This window comes from Sprattus sprattus, assembly GCF_963457725.1.
Source record: "Sprattus sprattus genome assembly, chromosome: 15".
NCBI lineage: Eukaryota > Metazoa > Chordata > Actinopteri > Clupeiformes > Clupeidae > Sprattus > Sprattus sprattus.
The window spans coordinates 30101067-30122142 of record NC_137913.1 but is presented as its reverse complement, the minus strand read 5'-3'; the positions used below and the strand labels follow the sequence as shown (position 1 = coordinate 30122142).

Sequence of the window (21076 nt, the reverse complement as noted above, 5' to 3'; positions counted from 1 at the left end):
GTTCTTTTGTTTGGTTTTTCTAGTATTCCTAAGCCCTGGGCCTCAAGATATGTGTTCACCGTTTTATAGCATTACATTTTTCAGTGTGCAGAGGCAAGAGGGGAGCTGGCAGCATGTGAGTTGGACTGAATGGAAAAACCTAAGAGCTCTTCTGGGAACCGTTGGCTGCTCAGTCATTCGCAAGCACAGTACAGTCCCCCAGTTTGTGCTGTCTTCATCAAACCATCTCCACCCACACACCCTGCACCCCACTACTTGCCTGATTGCTTTGACCATACGGTCGCTTGTGACTGTGACAGGCATTCAATTACCTCTGCTTCTTTCGATGCCATCTGTTTTTGCCCCCCCCCCCCCCCCCCCCTCTCTCTATCAATCTCTCTCTCTCTATCCATCTATCTCTCACTCTCTCTCTCTCTATCCATCTATCTTTCACTCCCTCCAGGCACATGCATGGTACACTTGACAGACATTTCTCCTCTTTAGTCTCTTCCATTATTTGTGAATCTCAGGGCAACTTAGACATGCTTATTTATGAGAACATGTAGCTGCCTACTTCTCTCTCTCGCTGTCTCTCTCTATCTCTCCCTTTCTCTCTCTCTATCTCTCTCTTTCTCCTCAGGTACATGCAATGCCACATGTGTATTTGTGCAATTTTCATGAACATTACGTGAGTATGCATGTCTCTGTGGGCCGGGGAATTTCATAACAATCACTCATCCATCATCTAACCCTCTGTCTGTTTGTGAGTATGCAACTGCTCACCTGTTTAACATTAAGGTGAATTTCAGATATCCGATCATAACTTCACAGACCAGACCACATCTCAACTTAGCCCCCATTCTTAGTTTGCATAGCACCAGGCCAGAGCCATCAGACGTGGTTCTTGGCTTTTGTGTGTCTTGGAGCTAGAGCTATTAGACCCTTATCGTTGGCCTTTGTCTACAGCCACGACAAGATAGTTGAAGCCAAACATCTATATGGCTCAACCTGGCCATAGCCCTGTTCAAGCTAGACCTTCCCTTTGACCTCAAGGAGTCTGTATGTGTGATATAGTTAAGGTATTTGGCAGACGCTTTTGTCCAGTAATAACGAGGGGAAAATGAATAATAATGTGTAGTGCAGCAATGTGTAACATTAAATATCAGATTACAGTAAAAGTTGATCAAAAATAAAATTAAAACAAACACAATAAAATTAAAGCAATAATATCGATAATAATCATGACAATAATAACAATAACAACGTGCGCAGCTGTCTCTATCTGTCATCATGCTTCTAACCACCAGCTGTCTGTTTCTCACCCGAGGGTGATGAGCAGAGTGAGACTGGCAGCCAGACTGAGGGCGGAGAGGAGGCCCAGGGTGATGATGAGGGTGTCTGGGTGCAGCTTCGCACCATCAGTAGGCCTCGGCACAGAAGGCAGAGTCAGGACTGGACGAGGGGTGGACAAGGGCAGAGCAGTCACTGAGAGAGAGAGAGAGAGAGAGAGAGTAAGAGAGAGTGAGAGTGAGATAAATGGAGGGGGTGAGAGAGAGGGAGAGAAATGCGGAGGGGGAAGGAAAGAAATGGAGAGAGGGGAGAGATTGGGATGGGAGAAGAAGGGAAATTAAGCGAAAGTGAGAGGGTATGTGAGAGAGAGATGGAGACAGAAGGAAAGGAAAGAAGAAAGAAAGAGAGTTAGAGAGACAAAAGAGTGGGAGGGAGTGTGTGTGAGAGAGAGAGAGAGAGAGAGACAAAAAGGCAGAGCGAGAGAGAAAATGTGTTGTGAGAAAGTGTGAGTCAGAAGGAAAATGACTAAATGCAAATGAGCCTGTTAGGATGAGAGAGGTGCAGAATCCTACAAAAGCAACACCAAGCAATGCATTATATGGCAGAGTTAGACCAGCACCTGCACCAAACCGGCAGCCAAGGATGAGGGTTAGCAGTCTGAATGCTCGAACATTCAGTCCCAAAAATACATTTCCATTGAAAACAAATTAATACAAGAAGCATGAAAAAGGCACATTGAGTCAGCAGATAAAGTTTGCACACTTGCACACACACACACACACACACACACACACACACACACACACACACACACACACACACACACACACACACACACACACACACACACACACACACACACCAAAAACGAGAATGTTCTTTGCCACGGCTTTGAAGTAGACCACGTTCTTTAAGAGTCTACAGACTCAGTGGAAACAGCTAGAGCCAAAACTGCATGGCGTCCAACAGAGGAAAGGCTATGTGTGGACTGCCAGACAGGGAAGGCAGAGACAGAGGAGCAGCTTATTTTTGTAATGAGGAAACACAGGAATAGAGACATCAGGGAGAGTCACATATGTATCACCATGTCACAGCTTGCCTGACTCATAGTATGGTGTACTACAGCAGCTCTCAATCCAGCTCCTGGGCCACCCGCTGCATATTTTACAGTTTTTCCTTGACTGAACCAAGAAGTGGCACTTCTGATTAGCTGAACAACCTTATTCAACTAACCAATAGCTTTTTTATTTACACTGATGGGTAGACCAGTTTCAACACTGTCCTAGAGGACTGAGATCCCTTGCTGTACTAGAATGACTGGAGATTCTTCCCTGAGTGGGTATCTACCAGCTCTTTTGAGTTAAGCTCTACCCAAGCTATTTTTTACGTTTGAATACAGTTTTTTACGATCGGATACACACAATTTTAACTGCTTTGTTTTGCTTTTCAATCGCCTCACACAATAAGCACAACCACACACCCAATGAGCAAAAACATCAGATCCATTGCAAAATGAAACACTCTTGTAAAATCTATACACTCATTTAACAAAACCATATTTTGTTACCATATGAAACACACACATTGCATATACTGAATTCTGTTTATACCACTTACACACTTCTGTTATAAACCTAAAACACTTTTAGCAATACTACTTCTCAGTGATTAGAGTAGTGTAAGTGAAGTACACAGAGAAAGTGAAAATACACAATACAGTAAAAACACTACCAAAGACCAATGCTGATGAAAATATTATTTACGTAATTCTCTCCATATACCCAAATCAGTCAACATGGAGAATCACAACAAAACATGTCCCAGTTTTCAATCTACTTCAGTAGTGTGCATAACACTGTAAGCTCAGCAAATATCAGACAAAGGTGAAAATATGTTTCCAATACAGGTTACAATTCCATTTACAGTAAAATGTACAGATTTGTCAGTGTCTCCAGTGTTGACTGAGAGACCTGATGGAAATTACTGTATTGAAAATGGCATGGTCACCGATAATGTTTGCTTGAATTTCTCTGAGCCTGATAGCATTACGTATTTGCCAAAAGCATGTTTATGATCTCTATATCTTGTTCTTGCGTGAATATGGGCCTTTCCTCCTTTCAAGTTTACTCTATTTGATACATTTGGTCTTCTTCTTCTTTGAGCACATTTTCCTCCTGCTACAGGTCTTCCTCTTCCTCTACTTCCACCTTGACCTCAGCCTCATGGCATGGCCTCGGCCTCTTCCTCCTTCTCCTCCTCTGTGAATTCCCCCTCTCACCCTCACTATTCTTCTTTTGACTCCTTCCATTTTGGTTGAAGACAGATTACAGTTACTCATCTGCTGCATTTCTTTAGTGCTTAAACCTGTTTGTTGTGTCTACAATTAAGCAATCATGTGTTTGGGCACTTGATGGCTGTGTTTATTTGACCGGCTCATAGGTGTGGTAACTTGACAGAGTGTTTTGGAATTGCAAGGAAGTGACCTCTTGATATACGTCTGTGTCTAAAGCATAAAAGTGTGTTTAGTGCTTTGCAAATCACTTGTGTGTATGGTTTCGCAAAAAGTGTGATGTTTAAATGTGCTTATAGCTGTGCAGATCTGAGCCGTTGTTTTGCTCCTTGAGTGAAGGTTTTGATAATTGTGTTACACTTTTGATTTTAGTGTGTATCCGATTGTAAAAAACTGTAATAACATTCTGTGAGGGAGTCAGGCTGTGTCTTACCTGTGAGTGTGAAATGAGTCCGGGAGAAGACAGTACCGTTTTCGTCCTGTAGGAGGCAGAGGTACACACCCTGCTCGCCCACCTCCAGCTGATTCAGGACTATGTTCGAGTCGGACGTCACCACCAGGCCCTGAAACTCATCTTCAGACGTCACCTATGAGACAACAGGAAACTGTTTCATTTGTGGGGTATTCAATTTCAATACGAAAGGGGGGGGGGGGGATATGTTTTTGACGAAAGAGAATGGATCACAAGGGGCATCAATGTTGAATTAACCTAAAATGAATTTCTCCACTAACATAGGAATCTGTTTCCATTATATTCCTTTGTTGTTGTTGTTGTTGTTGTTTTGTTTTTTGTTTTAAGGAAGCTGAGCTGAGCTGAATAGTGTGGACTCACGTTTTGTAAGCCGGGTCTCCAGGAGTAGTGGTACTCTGTGCGCCCAGGGAGCAGACTGTGCCAGGAGAGGAAGCAGTCAAGCACCACCTGATCCCCCTCCTCTGCCTCCACACGATGGTCTGAACACACACAGACATGCAGGGCTTCACTTTCCAAGACATGGTAGGACACTTTATATGTGTGTGTGTGTGTTCATATGTGTGCATGTGTGTCTGTGTTTGCATGTGTGTGTGTGTGTGTGTGTGTGTGAGTTCATGTGTGTGCATGTATGTGTTTGTGTTTGCATGTATGTGAGTGTATGTTCATGTCAGTGTGTTTGTGTGTGTGTGTGTGTGTGTGTGAGAGAGAGAGAGAGAGAGTTCACACACACACATAAACACACACACTCAGAGAAAGTGCGGGGAGGGGATTGGGGGGTGGTATGTGTGTATCATGTGTGTGTGTGTTAATAAGTGTCTTCACAGTCTTGAGGACTGGATTGGGGGGGTGGTATGTCTGTATCATGTGTGTGTGTGTTAATAAGTGTCTTACCTTCACAGTCTTGAGGAGGTGTGGCAGACAGGCACGTACGTTGCTCATATTTACACGTGTTACAGTTCATAACAGTCTGATACAACAAACCTGTATGAACACACACGTGCACGCACACCCACACATACACACCGACATGAACATACACTCACACGCAAACACGTACATGCACACACATGAACTCACACACACAAACACACAAGTGCAAACACAGACACACATTCACACATAGGAAAACACAGACACACACACACACACGCACACACCCACACACACACACACACACACACACACACGTACATAAGCCAAAGCCCATGAGAACACACATGGACGTACACATGCACTCACTTAAGCTGGCGAGCTCCTAAACACATGTACTTGCACATGCACACATACTGACCGACCCACTACACTGCAAGAGGGCCAGATGCTAACTTCACTACTCAGAAAGAATGAGAACCAAAAGACAATGAAAAGCACTGAATGAATGAATAGACACTGTGAAAGGAGTACCATGTCTCTTTTTTTCAAAGAACTGCATTCAGTTTAATAACTCAGAGCATAAATAAATTCAGTGTCTGGCTTTTTGACCGCTTAATTCATTATACAGACATATAGTACAGTTGTGTGATGGGTCAGAGACACACCAAAGGCAATGGAAATATGCCTGTGTGTGTGTGGGCATGTGTTTGTGTGTGTGTGTGTCTGTGTGTGTACATGTGTACATGGATGTGTGTTTGTGTATCTCTGTGTGTGAGTGTATGTGGGTAGGTGGTGGGATTACAGCTGGTCTTACCACATTTATTCGGACAAAGACCTGATGGGATAAGCAGAGAGAGAGAGAGAGACAGAGTAGTCAGCTAGGTGCTCTCATTATAGATCAGCATAACATAATAATAATGCAGGATGCATGCTTTATACCAGTCATCCATAATTCATATGTTCACTAAGACAGGCTGCAGTTTACAGCAGTTTCTACCATGATGAACACTACACACAGGGCACTGAAACGTAGGACTCAACTATACAGGAAGGAATTATGAATTATGGAATTATGAGATCTTCAGTAAAATACTGGCTTTGATGTGATGTCTATTACCCTAAAGAGTTTAGATACTTTGTAATATTCTGCTTATCATGATGGGATGGCATCTTTATACCTCCCTTCCTCCTTTCCTACTCTTACCCTCCTGGACAAACTTCTCCAGATGTTTCTGAAGAATCATCTTCCCTTTCTCCAAGACCATAATCATCTCTATGTGGATGTTGTCTTTGCATAGGGAAACAAGAAATGATCACGTTTGCTATAGCCACACATCTGAAAACATGCGTTCAAATCATATGAGAAATCACAAATAGGCTGGAGTCATACCTGCCCTTAGGACACTGATCATATCAGCATGCACAGCATATATGACTACAGCATATATACGACTACACACGCAAATATGTATTGTCAAAACCTCCTACATGTATCTGTTTTTATTAGTGCTGTCATATTAAAATATTTAATTGCGATTAATTGCATTTATGTCGTAGTTAACTCAAAATGAATCGCGATTAATCGCACATTTTATCTATCTAAATTTTTTTTACATCATTTTATTTTAATGCTCTTATCAACATGGAAAAGTGTATTGACTGGCTTTATGCAAATGTTTTATTTTATTGAAAAACAACATTGCCAAACAGGGCGGTACGAAATCAAATTATAAAGTGCACATTTCAAACAAGGACTCTTACAAGGCCTATAGTGCAGTGGCTTAATATTTTATTTTTTTCAAGTTTGCAGTCAGGCCTCTTATTTCAGAAACAATGAAGCGTAACAGTTAGGTTACCAATAGAAGGTAAGCCTACTACTTCTTTGCTTTCAGCCAGCTGCCTGTTGTCATTTTCAGACAACAGTGAACCTCGCTTCTTTTGCACAACACACCTTTTAGAAGTAAACTTTCCATTCAAAGCTTTTTATTATCCATTTCGCCTTAACACGCTCACCATTCACTCAAACCATAACGTTAGCCTAAATTACACAGATTGCGAACTTTAATTTAAAAAAATGGGTTTGCGTTAACGCTGTTAATAACCTGTTAAACTGACAGCACTAGTTATTATATAAGGCCACTGTAATATTACAAACCACCTTGACCAACCTCTGTTCCTCACCTCCTCGTTGGTCCTGCCAATATCGGTCAAACTCACTGTGGTACTCGGTGCGGGCTCGGTACAGAGTGGTGGGGTCTGAAATTGAGATCACAGGTCACAACTGAACACTGATTTATATATAAAAAATTAATAATTATGCTGAGGTAGGTGATTAGCCAGTTAGCTGAGTAGCTGGTTTACAGTTCCATTTTACCCTGCTTCAGAAGACTGACTTTATCGTGTCATACACACATCACGTCAGATGTCACATCTTGTCATTACTCATCATGACAGTTAATGTCCAATGATTTGACCGTGTCACATAATATCACTGATTTATAGAATAGAATATGACACATGCTACTGTGCTGTCAGAGTCATTGACAATTACTGATTATGGTGAAATGCCACCGCTACGCCATTTACAGCATGGTTAAGTTAGCCCTATGACACAGAGTTCAACTGCCAGAATGTGTACAACAGCACATAGTGGGCGACATACACACCGATGACTCCATGATAGGGCCAGCTGGCTTCTCGAAAAGTGACGTAACCATGGTCAATGATGCTTTGCAAATCCTTTTGGTCTTTGACGGTGAGGCCTTCTTGACTCACTAAAAAATCCTCATGGATATAGCGCACCACGCGGTCACAATGCAAGCAGGGGCGGGCTGAAGGGGATGCACACAGCAGCAACAAGATGAGGAGACATGACTTGGACATGCTTCTCTCAGAGTGAGTTCAGAGTTCTCTGGCAAAAAACAACTGGTGACTCTACTAAGAGACAGAATGTAATCTATGGTGATGTCATAAAGCAACAGTTCTACTAGTAACAACATGGTTAAATATGGATAGTGTATAACATGGTTTACACACATTTACACACACTAGTGCAGTGCCCGTAGGAATTATGCATTCTGTAGTGTTAGCAGACGTCGGTGTAGCTGTTGGGTAGTGTAATAGCAAGACATATTTGCACTCCACATAGGTACAGGTTACACTGAAGTATTATTGTGATGCATGTTTCCTTTTCATTAAGAAATGTTTTAATGTTGTATAGCCTTTTTGGAGATACACCAACAAATAAAGTTTTAGATTATGTATGGATGCAGTTGAATATAGATGTCAAAGTTGCTGTCTAAACTATAAACTAAATGTCATAAAGAAAGAAATAATTTAAAATGAATTATGGTTGAAATAGGATCACTTCTTTATTGTAAGGGTAATATAGGGTAAGAATGGTCATGCAGTTGGACTCAAATGTAGGTTAATTTTAATGAATGTATGTACTGTACTCTATGTATGATCCACGTCTCATATCCACAAAGAAATGCTTTTACACACGGTCCGAAATACAAATATAGTTGACATTATGTGTGTGATTCAAAGGTATACAGAGACCATAAATGGACATGCAGTTGGACTCAAATGTAGGTTCATTTTATTGAATGGATGTACTGTACAACTGTGTGACTTCGATGATGCTAGCTTTGACAGCACACTCTCAGACAGATCGTAATCTAATTATGTCCTTACAATGGGAACACAGTTTAAATACTCTGCCTGGAGATGGCGTTACTATCCCCCACCCGAATTCAGTGCAGGACTGGGAGGATAACATGACGACGTGGGCCCAACATAACTTACAGCGAGATTTGCGCGTATTTCGTGGACTCCATAGCAACAGACGGGAAAGCAATGGACAATCTGAAAGCCTCCGAGGCTTATCAATAAGCTACCATTTATAGCGGTGTATACTCAAACGATAACCCATAGTGCCTAACGCAAGCGATAAAATAGAAATATCTCGCGAACTATGAATTCAGAGAGAGAGTTGTATAGAGTAAAATTCATGCGTTTTGCATATGCCATGAATAAGTGCTGTAATCACAGTTACATTTCAACCATGCTTATGAAATGAGTTTGCCAAGTTGTAAGTCAAATAAGTGCAGAAATGTACTGTAAAAATACACTATACTAATAAACAATATGAATATTTTGATGGATTACTATTCCCTGTCTGTTAGATGACTGTAGCCTACAACTCTAGACATTACTTTGAAACTTAATATAAAGAAGCTTAAAAATAAACGAATAGATAAAATCAATCACAGTCTTAAGATTACCTGAGCAAAAGTCTGTATCTGTTCACCAAGAAGAATTTGAATGCTGACCTCCTTATCGTATCCAACGCTATTCTGAACTTTGAGTGAAGGCAGGATCTATCTATAAATCCAGAAATCTCTGTGTGTCTGTCTGTCTGTCTAGGGCGTGTCTCCCTGACGGTAGTTCCGTTAGTTATGAGATTTCGCATGTAGCTTACGCATGTCATGAACCTGTGCATCCTTGATTTTGAAGATTTTTGAATTTATAGTTCGCGAGATATTTGTATTTTACCGTTTCCCGTAGGAAACAAGGGGTTATCGTTTCCCGTCCCGTCGGCACTATGGGTAGTGACGTCACAATCAAACAATATACGCCTAGCAGTATCAAACAATATAAACTATCCTGCCTTCACTCAAAGTTCAGAATAGCGTTGGATACGAGGAGGTCCGCATTCAAATTCTTCTTGGTGAACAGATACAGACTTTTGCTCAGGTAATCTTAAGACAGTGATTGATTTGATCTATTCGTTTATTTTTAAGCTTCTTTATGTTAAGTTTCAAAGTAATGTAGCTGACGCATGTCATGAACCTGTGCATCCTTGATTTTGAAGATGTTTGAATTCATAGTTCGCGAGATATTTGTATTTTACCGCTTGCCATACGGTGCAAACCCATGTCACCGTTTTAGCGGTGTAGTACTCCACTCTTGCGTTGTGATTTTGATTGGCACCCAGCCTTTTATTCATACACTCTGACAGGTTTAATGAACACAGAGCAAAGGCGATCACACACAGTATCTTCCGAATGACAGCCTCTCCCAGCCAGGGTAAATGCAGACTGAGGTTTATAATATTGCAATAATGAGAAAACAAAGTACAAACGAATTACAACAGATACATTGGGACACTTTTTTGTGAATGATGTCATAGTCATAGAACAGTCGTCGTCATAGATGTTACCCCCTACGGGCACTGCACTAGTAGTTTTAATACCGCTAATATTGTTTGTGACGTAATTTGTGACGTCATTTCGGTGCACAGTGGGACTTGCTACGGGAAACGATAACCCATTAGTGCCTACGGTAAACGGTAAAATACAAATATCTCGCGAACTATGATTTCAAAAATCTTCAAAATCAAGGATGCACAGGTTCATGACATGCGTAAGCTACATGCGAAATCTCATAACTAACGTAACTACCGTCAGTGAGATACGCCCTAGACAGACTGACACCCTGACACACAGAGATTCCTGGATTTATAGATAGATGACATTGCCAGTTTTACTGCCAAAGACACCAGATAGTGTGTTGGCAAGCTTTTACCAGTGTCAACTGGGCTGTTGGTGGTGTTTGCAAGGTTTTTGCATGCCTTTAATGTAGTTAGCTTACTAGTTTTGGAACAGAACTCTGTATTGCTGCTTTAATTTATGAGACATGCATCACTTTGAAAAGTCTTGGATTTGGCTAGAGCAAAATACCTGTACAAAACCACAAAATTCTTGTAAATCCAATGTCTCTTTCTCTCCCTCTTTTATTTCTCTATTTCTGTTTCTTTGCTTTTTTTCTCTCCTTCCCTCTTCTAAATCTCCAATTGTGTGTTGTCATCCACAATTGTCTGTCTGAGACACCAGTACTCTTCTGCCGAGCAAATACCCCACCCCCAACCACCACCACAACATTATGACTAATGCACACTTCTCCTAAAGAGCTATTTCGGTCTCAACAGTAATTGTCCCTGATAAAAGCACAGGTGCACAGCATGTGAAAATAGGCATCAGCCCACGGCCGACGGTGACTCATGAGCCTTTGAAGACTGAGATCCATATTCACAGCGCAATTTGTCATCCTATGCATTCACTTTGTCGACGGCGGGGGCGGGCGGGGAGGGGGGGGGGGGGGGGTGTGTGTGCTGGAAAGAATATTTTTTGTTGTTTGTTTTTGTCTTTGTTTCTGTCTTTGATTCATCTTGTCTATTTTCAAATTAGACCAGCTGTGTGCTGTCAGATCAGACAAGACCAAACCAAACAGGTACCACGGGTGTCGGGAAGTGTCATGTCAGTGTAGGCCACAAGGACACTGGGGCATGTGTGTGTGTGTGTGTGTGCATATATGTGTGTGTGGGACTGTGGGTGTACTTCTGCATATGTGTGTGTGTGTGTATGTGTGTGTGTGTGTGTGCCTAAACTGTATGTGTGTGTGTTGGTGAACAGAGTACGGTTGTATGATGACGCAGACGCGGGTGGGTAGGACAGAGAGGGGCTCTACCCTCCGTCTGAGACTTCTGCTCTGGTTGCTGAGGAAGAACCACTAGCAGTCTCACAAAGAACAATAGAAAGAAAAAAAGACGTGGGGGTTTATCAATGAAGTCACTCTCGGAAGCTCTCTTCAGTGTGATGTGGCTTATACTTATACTTACGTTGTGAGTGTGTGTGAGGGAGGGGAGGGGGATTTCCTTCCGCAGTCAGGGCTGCCTACTCACCCAGCTGCATGTCATCACTAGCTTTTACCCACCCCCACCCCTACCACCTTGCACCTGCGTCTCCTCTGACGTCTGATGGAAGGAACACTTCCCCCACTCTAAGGTGTGGGACCACCACAGTGGAAAAGACAAGAAGACTGCTATCTAAATCCTGTTGACAGAGGGTTATCAATCTTACTGTCACAAACATCTTTCCATTTTTTCAGTATAGCAGATTCTTTCATTGTGGTCTAAATGTAAAACTAACTGACATTGTGGAGAATGCCGCCTTATGGCCAATATTATGTCATTGAAGCAATTTGTGGGTGATGATTTCTATAAGTGTAGCTCAGTTATGAAATGCTTTTTCTAGTCACACTGTGTCCTTAGCTATCATCTTATGGGGCTTATCAGTGGCCTCGCAATTCCTTCCTGATAGCTGGGAACCTGGGGATGTGATAACAGACAGGCATGTGGAGCAAAAGCGTGTGGTATAATGTGATGATTGTAAAAACCATCCAAGCCCCGAGGACACGCAGGCCTTCTTTAGACAGTCTCTCAATGAACTGGGGGACATCTGGATCATTTCTCAGTTGTCTATGGAGACAATATGTCTGTTTTTTTTTATGATTCACTCTTTGACATGGTATGAGTGGTTTGGTATTAAAGCAATCAGGGGGATGCGTATTCTTATGTCATTAGAGGACTTTACAGGATGAACACTAAGGGCCCTATCTTGCACCCAGCGCAATTGACATTGTCACCGACGCATGTATAATTCCTATCTTGCACCCGGCGCACAGCGCGATTTTCCCTCCAGAGGCGCGCTTCGAAATGAACTTGCGTCGACATGGGCGGGGGCGGAATAGAGAAGGCGTTTCTCTGGCGCAAGTGGTATTTTGCAGTTTCAAAACAACGCCGTGCGCCGTGCGCCATTGACCAAAAAAAAGCTGGTCTAATGTGAGGCGCAATGTCTAAAGTCTGTAACGCGTATTCGGAACGCTATTTTAAGGGCGCATGTGCTTGCCCGCACAGTATAGGACCTATAGGCTACACTTTACTTCTGTCGTCTTCACGAGAGATTTACACCAATTGTTTGGCAAGCCATATATAATTACAAGGAAAATAAAGTATTTACCACATAAGGAAATCATTGTGATATCCGTATCCAAAACATTTTAAAACTAGGCATACATCTAGCGTACACAATTGACCCAAATGATTCAGGTTAATTGAAGCTGCGTGACATTTGATTTATTGTATGGCTTTGTTGCATTTATTTAATGCCAGTATTATTATAAATCTTGTAAACTCATCTTTGTGTATGTGGACTTTATTTATGTACCTTGGGTTTGGTCAGCTGGTGCACTGGCTTGGGTGCCGATTTCCATGCCCCCAAATCCCTGCAGGCTCTCAGGCGTGAGGGTAGACGTGGCGATGTCCTCTGCTGCCGTCAGATCCTGGGTCGAGGCAGATCCACCTCCCGTGAAGGCACGAGAACGTGTGTTACCTTCCAGCTTGGATGTCCCACGTCTCCGGACGTCATTATAGCGTTTTCGGCAACGTTTTCGGGTGCCCCGTTGCAGAAACAATCACGGCAATATCTTGACATGCTTGCTTGACTTTGCTTACTTTTGGAGGGTTTCTCGCATCCCCATATATATCTATCTCCCGGCTTTTTACAAAGCCATACAATAAATCAAATGTCACGCAGCTTCAATTAACCTGAATCATTTGGGTCAATGTGTAGGCTACGCTAGATGTATGCCTATTTTTAAAATATCTTGGATATGGATATCACAATGATTTCCTCAAGTGGTAAATACTTTATTTTCCTTGTAATTATATATGGCTTGCCAAAAAATTGGTGTAAATCTCACGTCAGTCTCCTCGGCTGTGAACTTTTCCGGTCTTCCACCAGGTAATTCCGCCATCAAAATAACAAGCCGCTATGGACTATGCGCTCCTCGCTCTTAAAGGGAATGTGAAATGACGCTCGGATTGGTTTATTGCATATTACGCCCAAACCACACCTATGGCTGAGTAACCTCCTTTGGACCAACCCTTTTGACACTTGCGCTGGACGCAAGTGTGTTTTTTCCGCCGTTAAAATAGCAACTGCGCCATAGAGCCGCCCACACAGCTACTTGCGCTTGGCGCCGTCCTACTTGCGTTTCTGATCGGCAAGATAGGGCCCTAAGAGGTGGAGGTTGTGGAAAATGTGTGTATCGAGTGACTGGGCAGTCAGCATGCTTAACATGTGTGAATGTGTTTTTTCGAGACAGACAGACAGTCATTGAAGCATACTTTGAAATGATTCATAGTCTCTCTCATGCGTTTGGTGTTTTTTTATGAGTTTTTTTAAAAGAATACTTAAAACTTCTCGATTGCACAATTATTTTGGCGTGAAGGAGAACAACAGCTGTGCCTTGTGAAAAATTATGACTTTTGTGTTGAAGCTCTTTGTAAACTATCAATACAGGAACTAGAGCAATCGTTGCGGTTAGAGAGAAACAGAGAGGGGGTGGGAGGGTGAGAGGAAGAGAGAGCGTTGTCAATCTGCAAGTCACTACCTTTTTTACTCACACCTTAGTTAACATTTCACATTCCCAATACTGTATATGACTAGACATATATTCATTATTGAATTGGGTTTTGGGTAGTCGCACATAGATACAGGAGCATATGGGCGATCCAACACAAAGGCACACAGTGTATGAGACTGCCTGTGCGCTATAAAGCTGTTGACTGTTTTAATATTAACCATTAACCACACAGTTACTAATTTGGGCATGTTGATGTCAACAGGAAAATGTCCTGACTCATTGGCAGAAAAATAGGTGAAAACCCGTCCAATCCAAAACTCCACCCATTGTTTAATTTCTTTACTATTGTTGTCCTCTGCTCTTTCTTTTTTTATCAGCTGTTCTCTTCTCTTCTCAACTCTTCTCTTCTCATTATTTCTTTCTTTCTCTGTGAAGGCTATTGGTGTAGCACTTCACATTGACACAAATGATTTATTTTCATTATGCTGGATTAGGGGTAGGCTACGGTCACTTGTCCTGCTGCAAGGGTCACTGGCTCCCAGCCCGGTAGGGCACTTGATACGAGAGAGCAATCACCGCCCTGATGTTTGAGTTTCAGCACAGGGAAATATTTGTGTCTCTGTAAATAATATCTACTCTGGGTGTTATCTCTAAATAGGTAATAAAATAAACTGAAGCATGTTTTGTTCGATTCAGTTTGGGTGGTGTATTTTTAACATTGTAATGACTCTAACAATCACTTTTGCTAACAGTTTAAAAATGTGTGAATTATTGGATCATCATCTAATGACGAAACCAAAGGCAGACCTCAGACCTTTGAGTCGAAGAGAGCAGTGAAATGGATAACCTTTCTGTACCGTACAGATTAGTTTCACTGTAGCAACTAACTGTTGTCTTAGATAACACACACAAAAACACGTACACCGCCCTCCATACACACACACACACACACACACATACACCCTGACCAGATGTATATGAAAACGCCTGGCAGGTACTGAGGTGCTGCTTGTCCTTTGTTATCTTGGCTGATGGGTATTTGCTCTAGGGGCCCCTCTGATTCGAATCAGTGCCATTTCAGGCCCACTCATCTCTGGGTGCCCATAGAGGACAAACAGAGTGTGCACACGCTACAGAACAACACTGTAATGCAGTGTAAGTGTTAATGCGGCACTGTGCCATGACATGTATCTCAATCATGCCTGCAATACACCAGCTTCATCAAACATTCTCTTTCATCTCTCTTTCAATTATTTCCCTTTCTCTCTTTCTCTCTCACTCTCTATCTATCTATCTATCTATCTATCTATCTATCTATATATCTATCCACCTCTCTCTCATGTTTACTCATGTAGTAACCCTCTCCCTTTCTTTCCCCCCACTCTTTTCCTTGCAGTCTATCATACTCATGATGTCCACTATCTTCTGTGCATTCTCTCTCTCTCTCTTCCTCTCTCTCTCTACTGTATATACTGCATATACATATACAGCCGCGGAAAAAATTAAGAGACCACTTCAAAATTATCAGTTTCTCTGGTTTTACTATTTATTGGTATGTGTAAAAGTAAAATGTACATTTTTGTTTTATTCTATAACCTACTGGCAACATTCCTACCAAATTTCAAATAAAAATATTGTCATTTAGATCATTTATTTGCAGAAAAATGACAATTGGTCAAAATAGCAAAAAAGATGCGTCTTCAGATCTCGAATAATGCAAAGAAAACAAGCTCATATTCATTTTTAAACTACACAATACTAATGCTTTAACTTAGGAAGAGTTCAGAAATCAATATTTGGTGGAATAACCTTGATTTAAAATCACAACTTTCATGTGTCTTGGCATGCTCTCCACCAGTCTTTCACATTGCCGTTGGGTGACTTTATGCTACTCCTGGCGCAAGAATTCAAGCAGCTCGGCTTCTTTTCATGGCTTGTGACCATCCATCTTCCTCTTGATCACATTTCAGAGTTTTTTTTATGGGATTCAGGTCTCGAAATTGGGCTGGCCATGACAGGGTCCTGATCTGGTGATACTCCATCCACACCTTTACTGGCCTGGCTGTGTGGCATGGAGCATTGCCCTGCTGGAAAAAACACTTCTCAGAGTTGGGGAACATTGTCAGAGCAAAAGGAAGCAAGTTTTTCTTCCGGGACAACGTTGTACTTTGCCTGGCTGAGGTTTGTAAAAGACCATAAGGATTGAACCAAAGCGGACTGGAGGGTCTCCTAGTTCGTCTTCTCTGATGAGTCCAATTTTCAGCTTTGCCCAACACATGGTCGTCTGATGGTTAGACGGAGACCTGGAGAGGCCTACAAGCCACAGAGTCTTGCACCTACTGTGAAATTGGACTCATCAGAGAAGACGAACTAGGATAAACGTGTTATTATTGCATTTCTAGTGAGAAATCAATGTCAAAATTGAACAATATAACAGAAAAACAGTATTTCATGAAGCAGAAAATACGTAATTACAAACATTTTGGTACCATTGATTTAGGAAGGCGCTCAATCCAATATGGCGGACAAAGACGGAGTGAGCGCTTCAGAGTTCAGAGTTTTGTATATATTCAGACTTCGTTTTGTATATATATTCAGACTTCGTTTTGTATGTATATTCAGACTTCGTTTTGTATATATATTCAGACTTTTGTATATACAGTATATTCAGAGTTTTGTATATATATTCAGAGTTTTGTATATATATCCAGACTTTTGTATATATATTCAGAGTTTTGTATATATATTCAGACCTTTGTATATATATTCAGACTTTTGTATATATATTCAGACTTTTTTATATATATATTCAGACTTTTTTATATATATATTCAGACTTTTGTATATATATTCAGACTTTTGTATATATATTCGGACTTTTGTATATAGTGGTGGCCAAAATTATTAGAACACCTGACAGATCTGAGAATATTGACCTTTTTTTTGTCTCCAAAACATTATTTAATTTCATAATGTTCATGAAACATGCAGATGGTTGTTCTGAGCACAACAAATATCAGATGAAGTGAGTCCTACTGATTTAATCCACTTTTAACTTTAATATGTGGTACGCCCTCCTTTTGCAGCAATTACAGCAGCACATCTCTCTGGCATAGAGTTTATATGTATTTCTTGAGAACTAATGTTATCCCATGCCTTCTGCACCTCAAGCCAAAGGCTTTCCTTTGAATGTACAATAGATCTGCCCAGTTTATTTTCCAACTCGCCCCAAATTTGCTTAATGGGTTTGAGGTCCGGACTGAGAGGGCCGATCCATCATTTTCAATGTTCCAGCAGATTCCTTCTGTCACAGGTAGTACCAGCAATAGTTAGAAGAATGTTTAGGGTCATTGTCCTCTTGGAAAATAAATCCAGGCCCAATAAGACGACTCCCAGAAGGTACTTCGTGCCTCAACAGAATGTTGTGGTATACTTTCTTATCCATGATGCCATAAATTTCGCCAAAGTCACCTATTCCTGAGGATTAAATGGCACCCCACACCATAATACTACCCCCTCCTTGTTTGACTGTTGGTAAGAGGCAATCATTTTTATACCTCTCCCCCTCACTTCGTCGGACATACACTCTTCACTTGTTGCCAAACTATTCAAACCTGTACTCATCAGTCCACAACACTTTATACCAATCTTTCTTTGTCCATTTCTTTGTGTTCTTTTGCAAATTTCAGGCGTTTCACTCTTTTTTTTTCTTTCAGTAATGTTTCTGTGCTGCCATTCTGCCAAAGAGTCACTTTTCTCACAGTTTCCGACGCACAGTTCTTAAAGACACTATTGAACCATTCGTTATTGTGGTATTGATCTCGTCAAACAGTTCTCGTGAAGTCTTTCTTCGATCCTTAAGACTGAGAATTCTGAGGTGCTTCACTTGTATGTCTGAAAGTTTCTTTTTTCAACCTCTCCCCTTTTGGTTCTGGTTTCATGGCAGTCTAAAGTGTACTTTACAGTGCTTGGACTGCATCTCAAGTCCTTGGCTATGCGGCGGTAGCTCCAGCCAGCATCAAAAAAGGTCTCTTCGAACCCGTTGCTCACTCATTAGCTCATTCTTCACCTTAGCCATGTTCAAAGAGCAACATGTGCTTCAAGACTGCCTCTAGAGGCTTTGAATCTATACCAATTGGTGGTGTGACCTCAGTGACAAAACCCTGATGTTACCAATCGCTTAATGCGGAAGATAGGCCTTGTACATTCAAAAGAATCACCGAGCTGTGTCCTAAGACTCTTGCATCACCATCAATTTAACCACGATCAGAATTTTGGCCACCACTGTATATTCAAATGTTCATTTCCTGAACGGCATGCCATAATATATATACTGTATATATGTTAATATATGTATTAATGTGTATGCACATAGTGGGATGAGTACAGTATCTTTCTCTTTTGCTACCTCCTCGGATGTGCGTTCTGACCTTAATACTCATATCAGCACTGCTCTGTCACGTCCAGAGCACTATGAATACGCCATGCTTTGCCTGAAGCTATTGCTTGTTGAAACATTAGTTGCAGACTCTTCTCAGCTCAGTGAGGGTAAGGGTCCGCAACGACCTCCAGGCCGACAACCTTGCCTGGATCCAGGCCAGTCCGGGACTACAGTCAGCACCCATCTGGGCGGGACCCTGGCTCTCATAAAACAGAGCTGTTATTCAAGCAGCAGGCCCTTATCTGTCAAAGCCTCTCGTTTTAGTCTAACTTCCAGCAGAGCACAAGAGAGCCAGAGAGTGCTCGAAAACACTGTAAAACATTATGGCTTTTTTACAACATCCTTAGGAATTATATTGAAAAAGGTCAGTGGTGTGTTAGTATAAGAAAAGCCTTGTAAACAGTCATGCTCGAGCAACATATATTATAACGAGTGTTTGAAGGGTACATGACTGATAGTGATAAACTGAGATGAAATTGAAGCGTTTGGCGGCAAAAAAAATGGTATTATTCAATTCCTGAAAAAATATATGAATGCAGTAGTGAGGTGTTTTGGTCTATACCACTGAGCTAACTACATAAAAGCAACCTTTACAAACACCCAAAACAGGGCAGCTGGCATGGATGAAAGCTTGGTACCACACTAAATGGTGTCTTTTGATAAAGATGAAGATGTGCTGTGTCCCGCATCCCGGACCACATAACTACGTATAGTGCATAGCCCGGGTGGATAGAGGGAAATACAGGTGTGGTTATCAATCAATTCATTTGAGTAGCAGCCTTTAAAAGCATTCCACCAAATCTAAGATTTAGCAATAATCTTTTTCCATCCTCCATATTTGTTTCTCAGTTGGCTTGCTTAGCGTCAAAATCATGCACCTTCCCAACACATTTCAAATGTAAAATTCAAGTCCACAGAATAAGGCTAATGAAACTGTGGTGTTGTAGCCTTTGCATCATAGATGGTTGTTTGGTAAATAACTTATCAAATATGAAGATATGAAGATCCACCCTCCCTGACCAGTGTTTCCTTGGGAATGTCCTATTGTATCTTAGCAGCCCAAAGGACTGGTGTCTTTGTTGCCCACATTAGGATGGTGGGAAAGGCCTATCTCCTGAGATCCTCTGTTATAGGATTTTATGCAGCTGACACAGATAATGAAAGTCTAAACTTCATCTAGTGTGTTCTGAAATGTGTTCACATGAGTGGTTTGAAGGGTGATGTAATGGAGAAATACAGCTATCTCTGTCTACATCTCATGCTATAGGCAAGTATCACTTGACTTGCTCACACATATCTCATCTAGAAATATAACCTTTAAAACAATAATGTATGTACTTATATACTTTTTTGTACATAAAGTCACAGTGCATGTTGGTCTTCCTCCGTTGTGTTTTAAGTGATGGTTCCACTTAATTTGGTTGGTGACACAGCACAGCTCTGGCATTAGCAGAGCCAGCGTTTCATTCTTCATTTCTCTCACTAATCCGCCTGGATCACCCAGCAATCGACCGCACTTGATTCAGCTCCAAGTGAGACGAGTGTGCCAAGGACAAAAGAAAGGAGAAAAAACTATCAACAGCTCTGGCACCCCTGATTGCCATGATGTTGACACGAGAGATAGGGGCGGTGATGGTGAGGGTGGCCTGATAGAGGCGGGACATGCAGACCAGGTGCTCCCCTTTGCGATTCGTGTTCAGAGAGAAGAACGGGAGTGTGACTCTGTCACGGGTGTGTGCCCAGGCGACGTGGATGATACGACTGATAAGAGGACGGGCTGACCTTGCCAACAGTAATCTGATGCATATCACCAGAGTTATATTACTAGTATGGATGATCAGTGTGGTCAAAGATGATCAGTGTGGTAATATGAAACACATACACAGACATAGGCATAAATACAGACATAAGCAATTCAAAATGTACAAGTGAATAGATGTCCAGTAATTATTAGATGGCAATATTTTGGTAAGACGTTTTTTTGTCAGATTTAAGATATATTTACTCAAAAACTGATCCTGCATATACTGACTCGAAATGATACGGCTTGATACTCACCTGTAATCATGTTGCTTACAGTATTTCTCTGTTCCTAAAACACATTTTTTCAAAACATGCCTCGGTTTCTCTGAACACTAAACCCAAGTGCCAACTCCCTAAACCAATTCTGCTAAACTTTAAGCACAATTCTCTGCTTTAAACACAGATTTCAATTGTTAACCGCACTTTCTTCAAACCACAACACACAATTCTCTGCTTTAGACACAGTTTTCAATTGTTAACCACATTTTCTTCAAAACACTAAACACCATCCTCTCTACTTTGCATGCTTCATCAATGCCAAAACCTCCTTGTGTTCAAACAGAAAACACTGCTAATCAAATGACAAAACTTCCATTTCCAAAGCTGTTGTGCAATTTGAAATCAAAACTTTAGCTCCTATTTTGGAGAACAATTTATG

At 41.5% G+C, this 21076-nt stretch overlaps 1 protein-coding gene across 1 annotated transcript; it reads right to left on the bottom strand.

Annotated features, from left to right (window-relative positions):
* Positions 1-1297: 1297 nt before the first annotated feature.
* On the bottom strand, positions 1298-20683 carry izumo1 (izumo sperm-oocyte fusion 1; the record flags this gene model as incomplete). Its single annotated transcript, XM_080852672.1, has 10 exons — positions 1298-1464; positions 3993-4146; positions 4392-4510; positions 4923-5012; positions 5719-5739; positions 6109-6192; positions 7086-7160; positions 7571-7735; positions 20207-20296; positions 20674-20683. The coding sequence occupies 10 exons, from the start codon at positions 20681-20683 to the stop codon at positions 1298-1300; spliced, it is 975 nt and encodes a 324-aa protein (XP_080708798.1).
* Between the last annotated feature and the right edge of the window lie 393 nt (positions 20684-21076).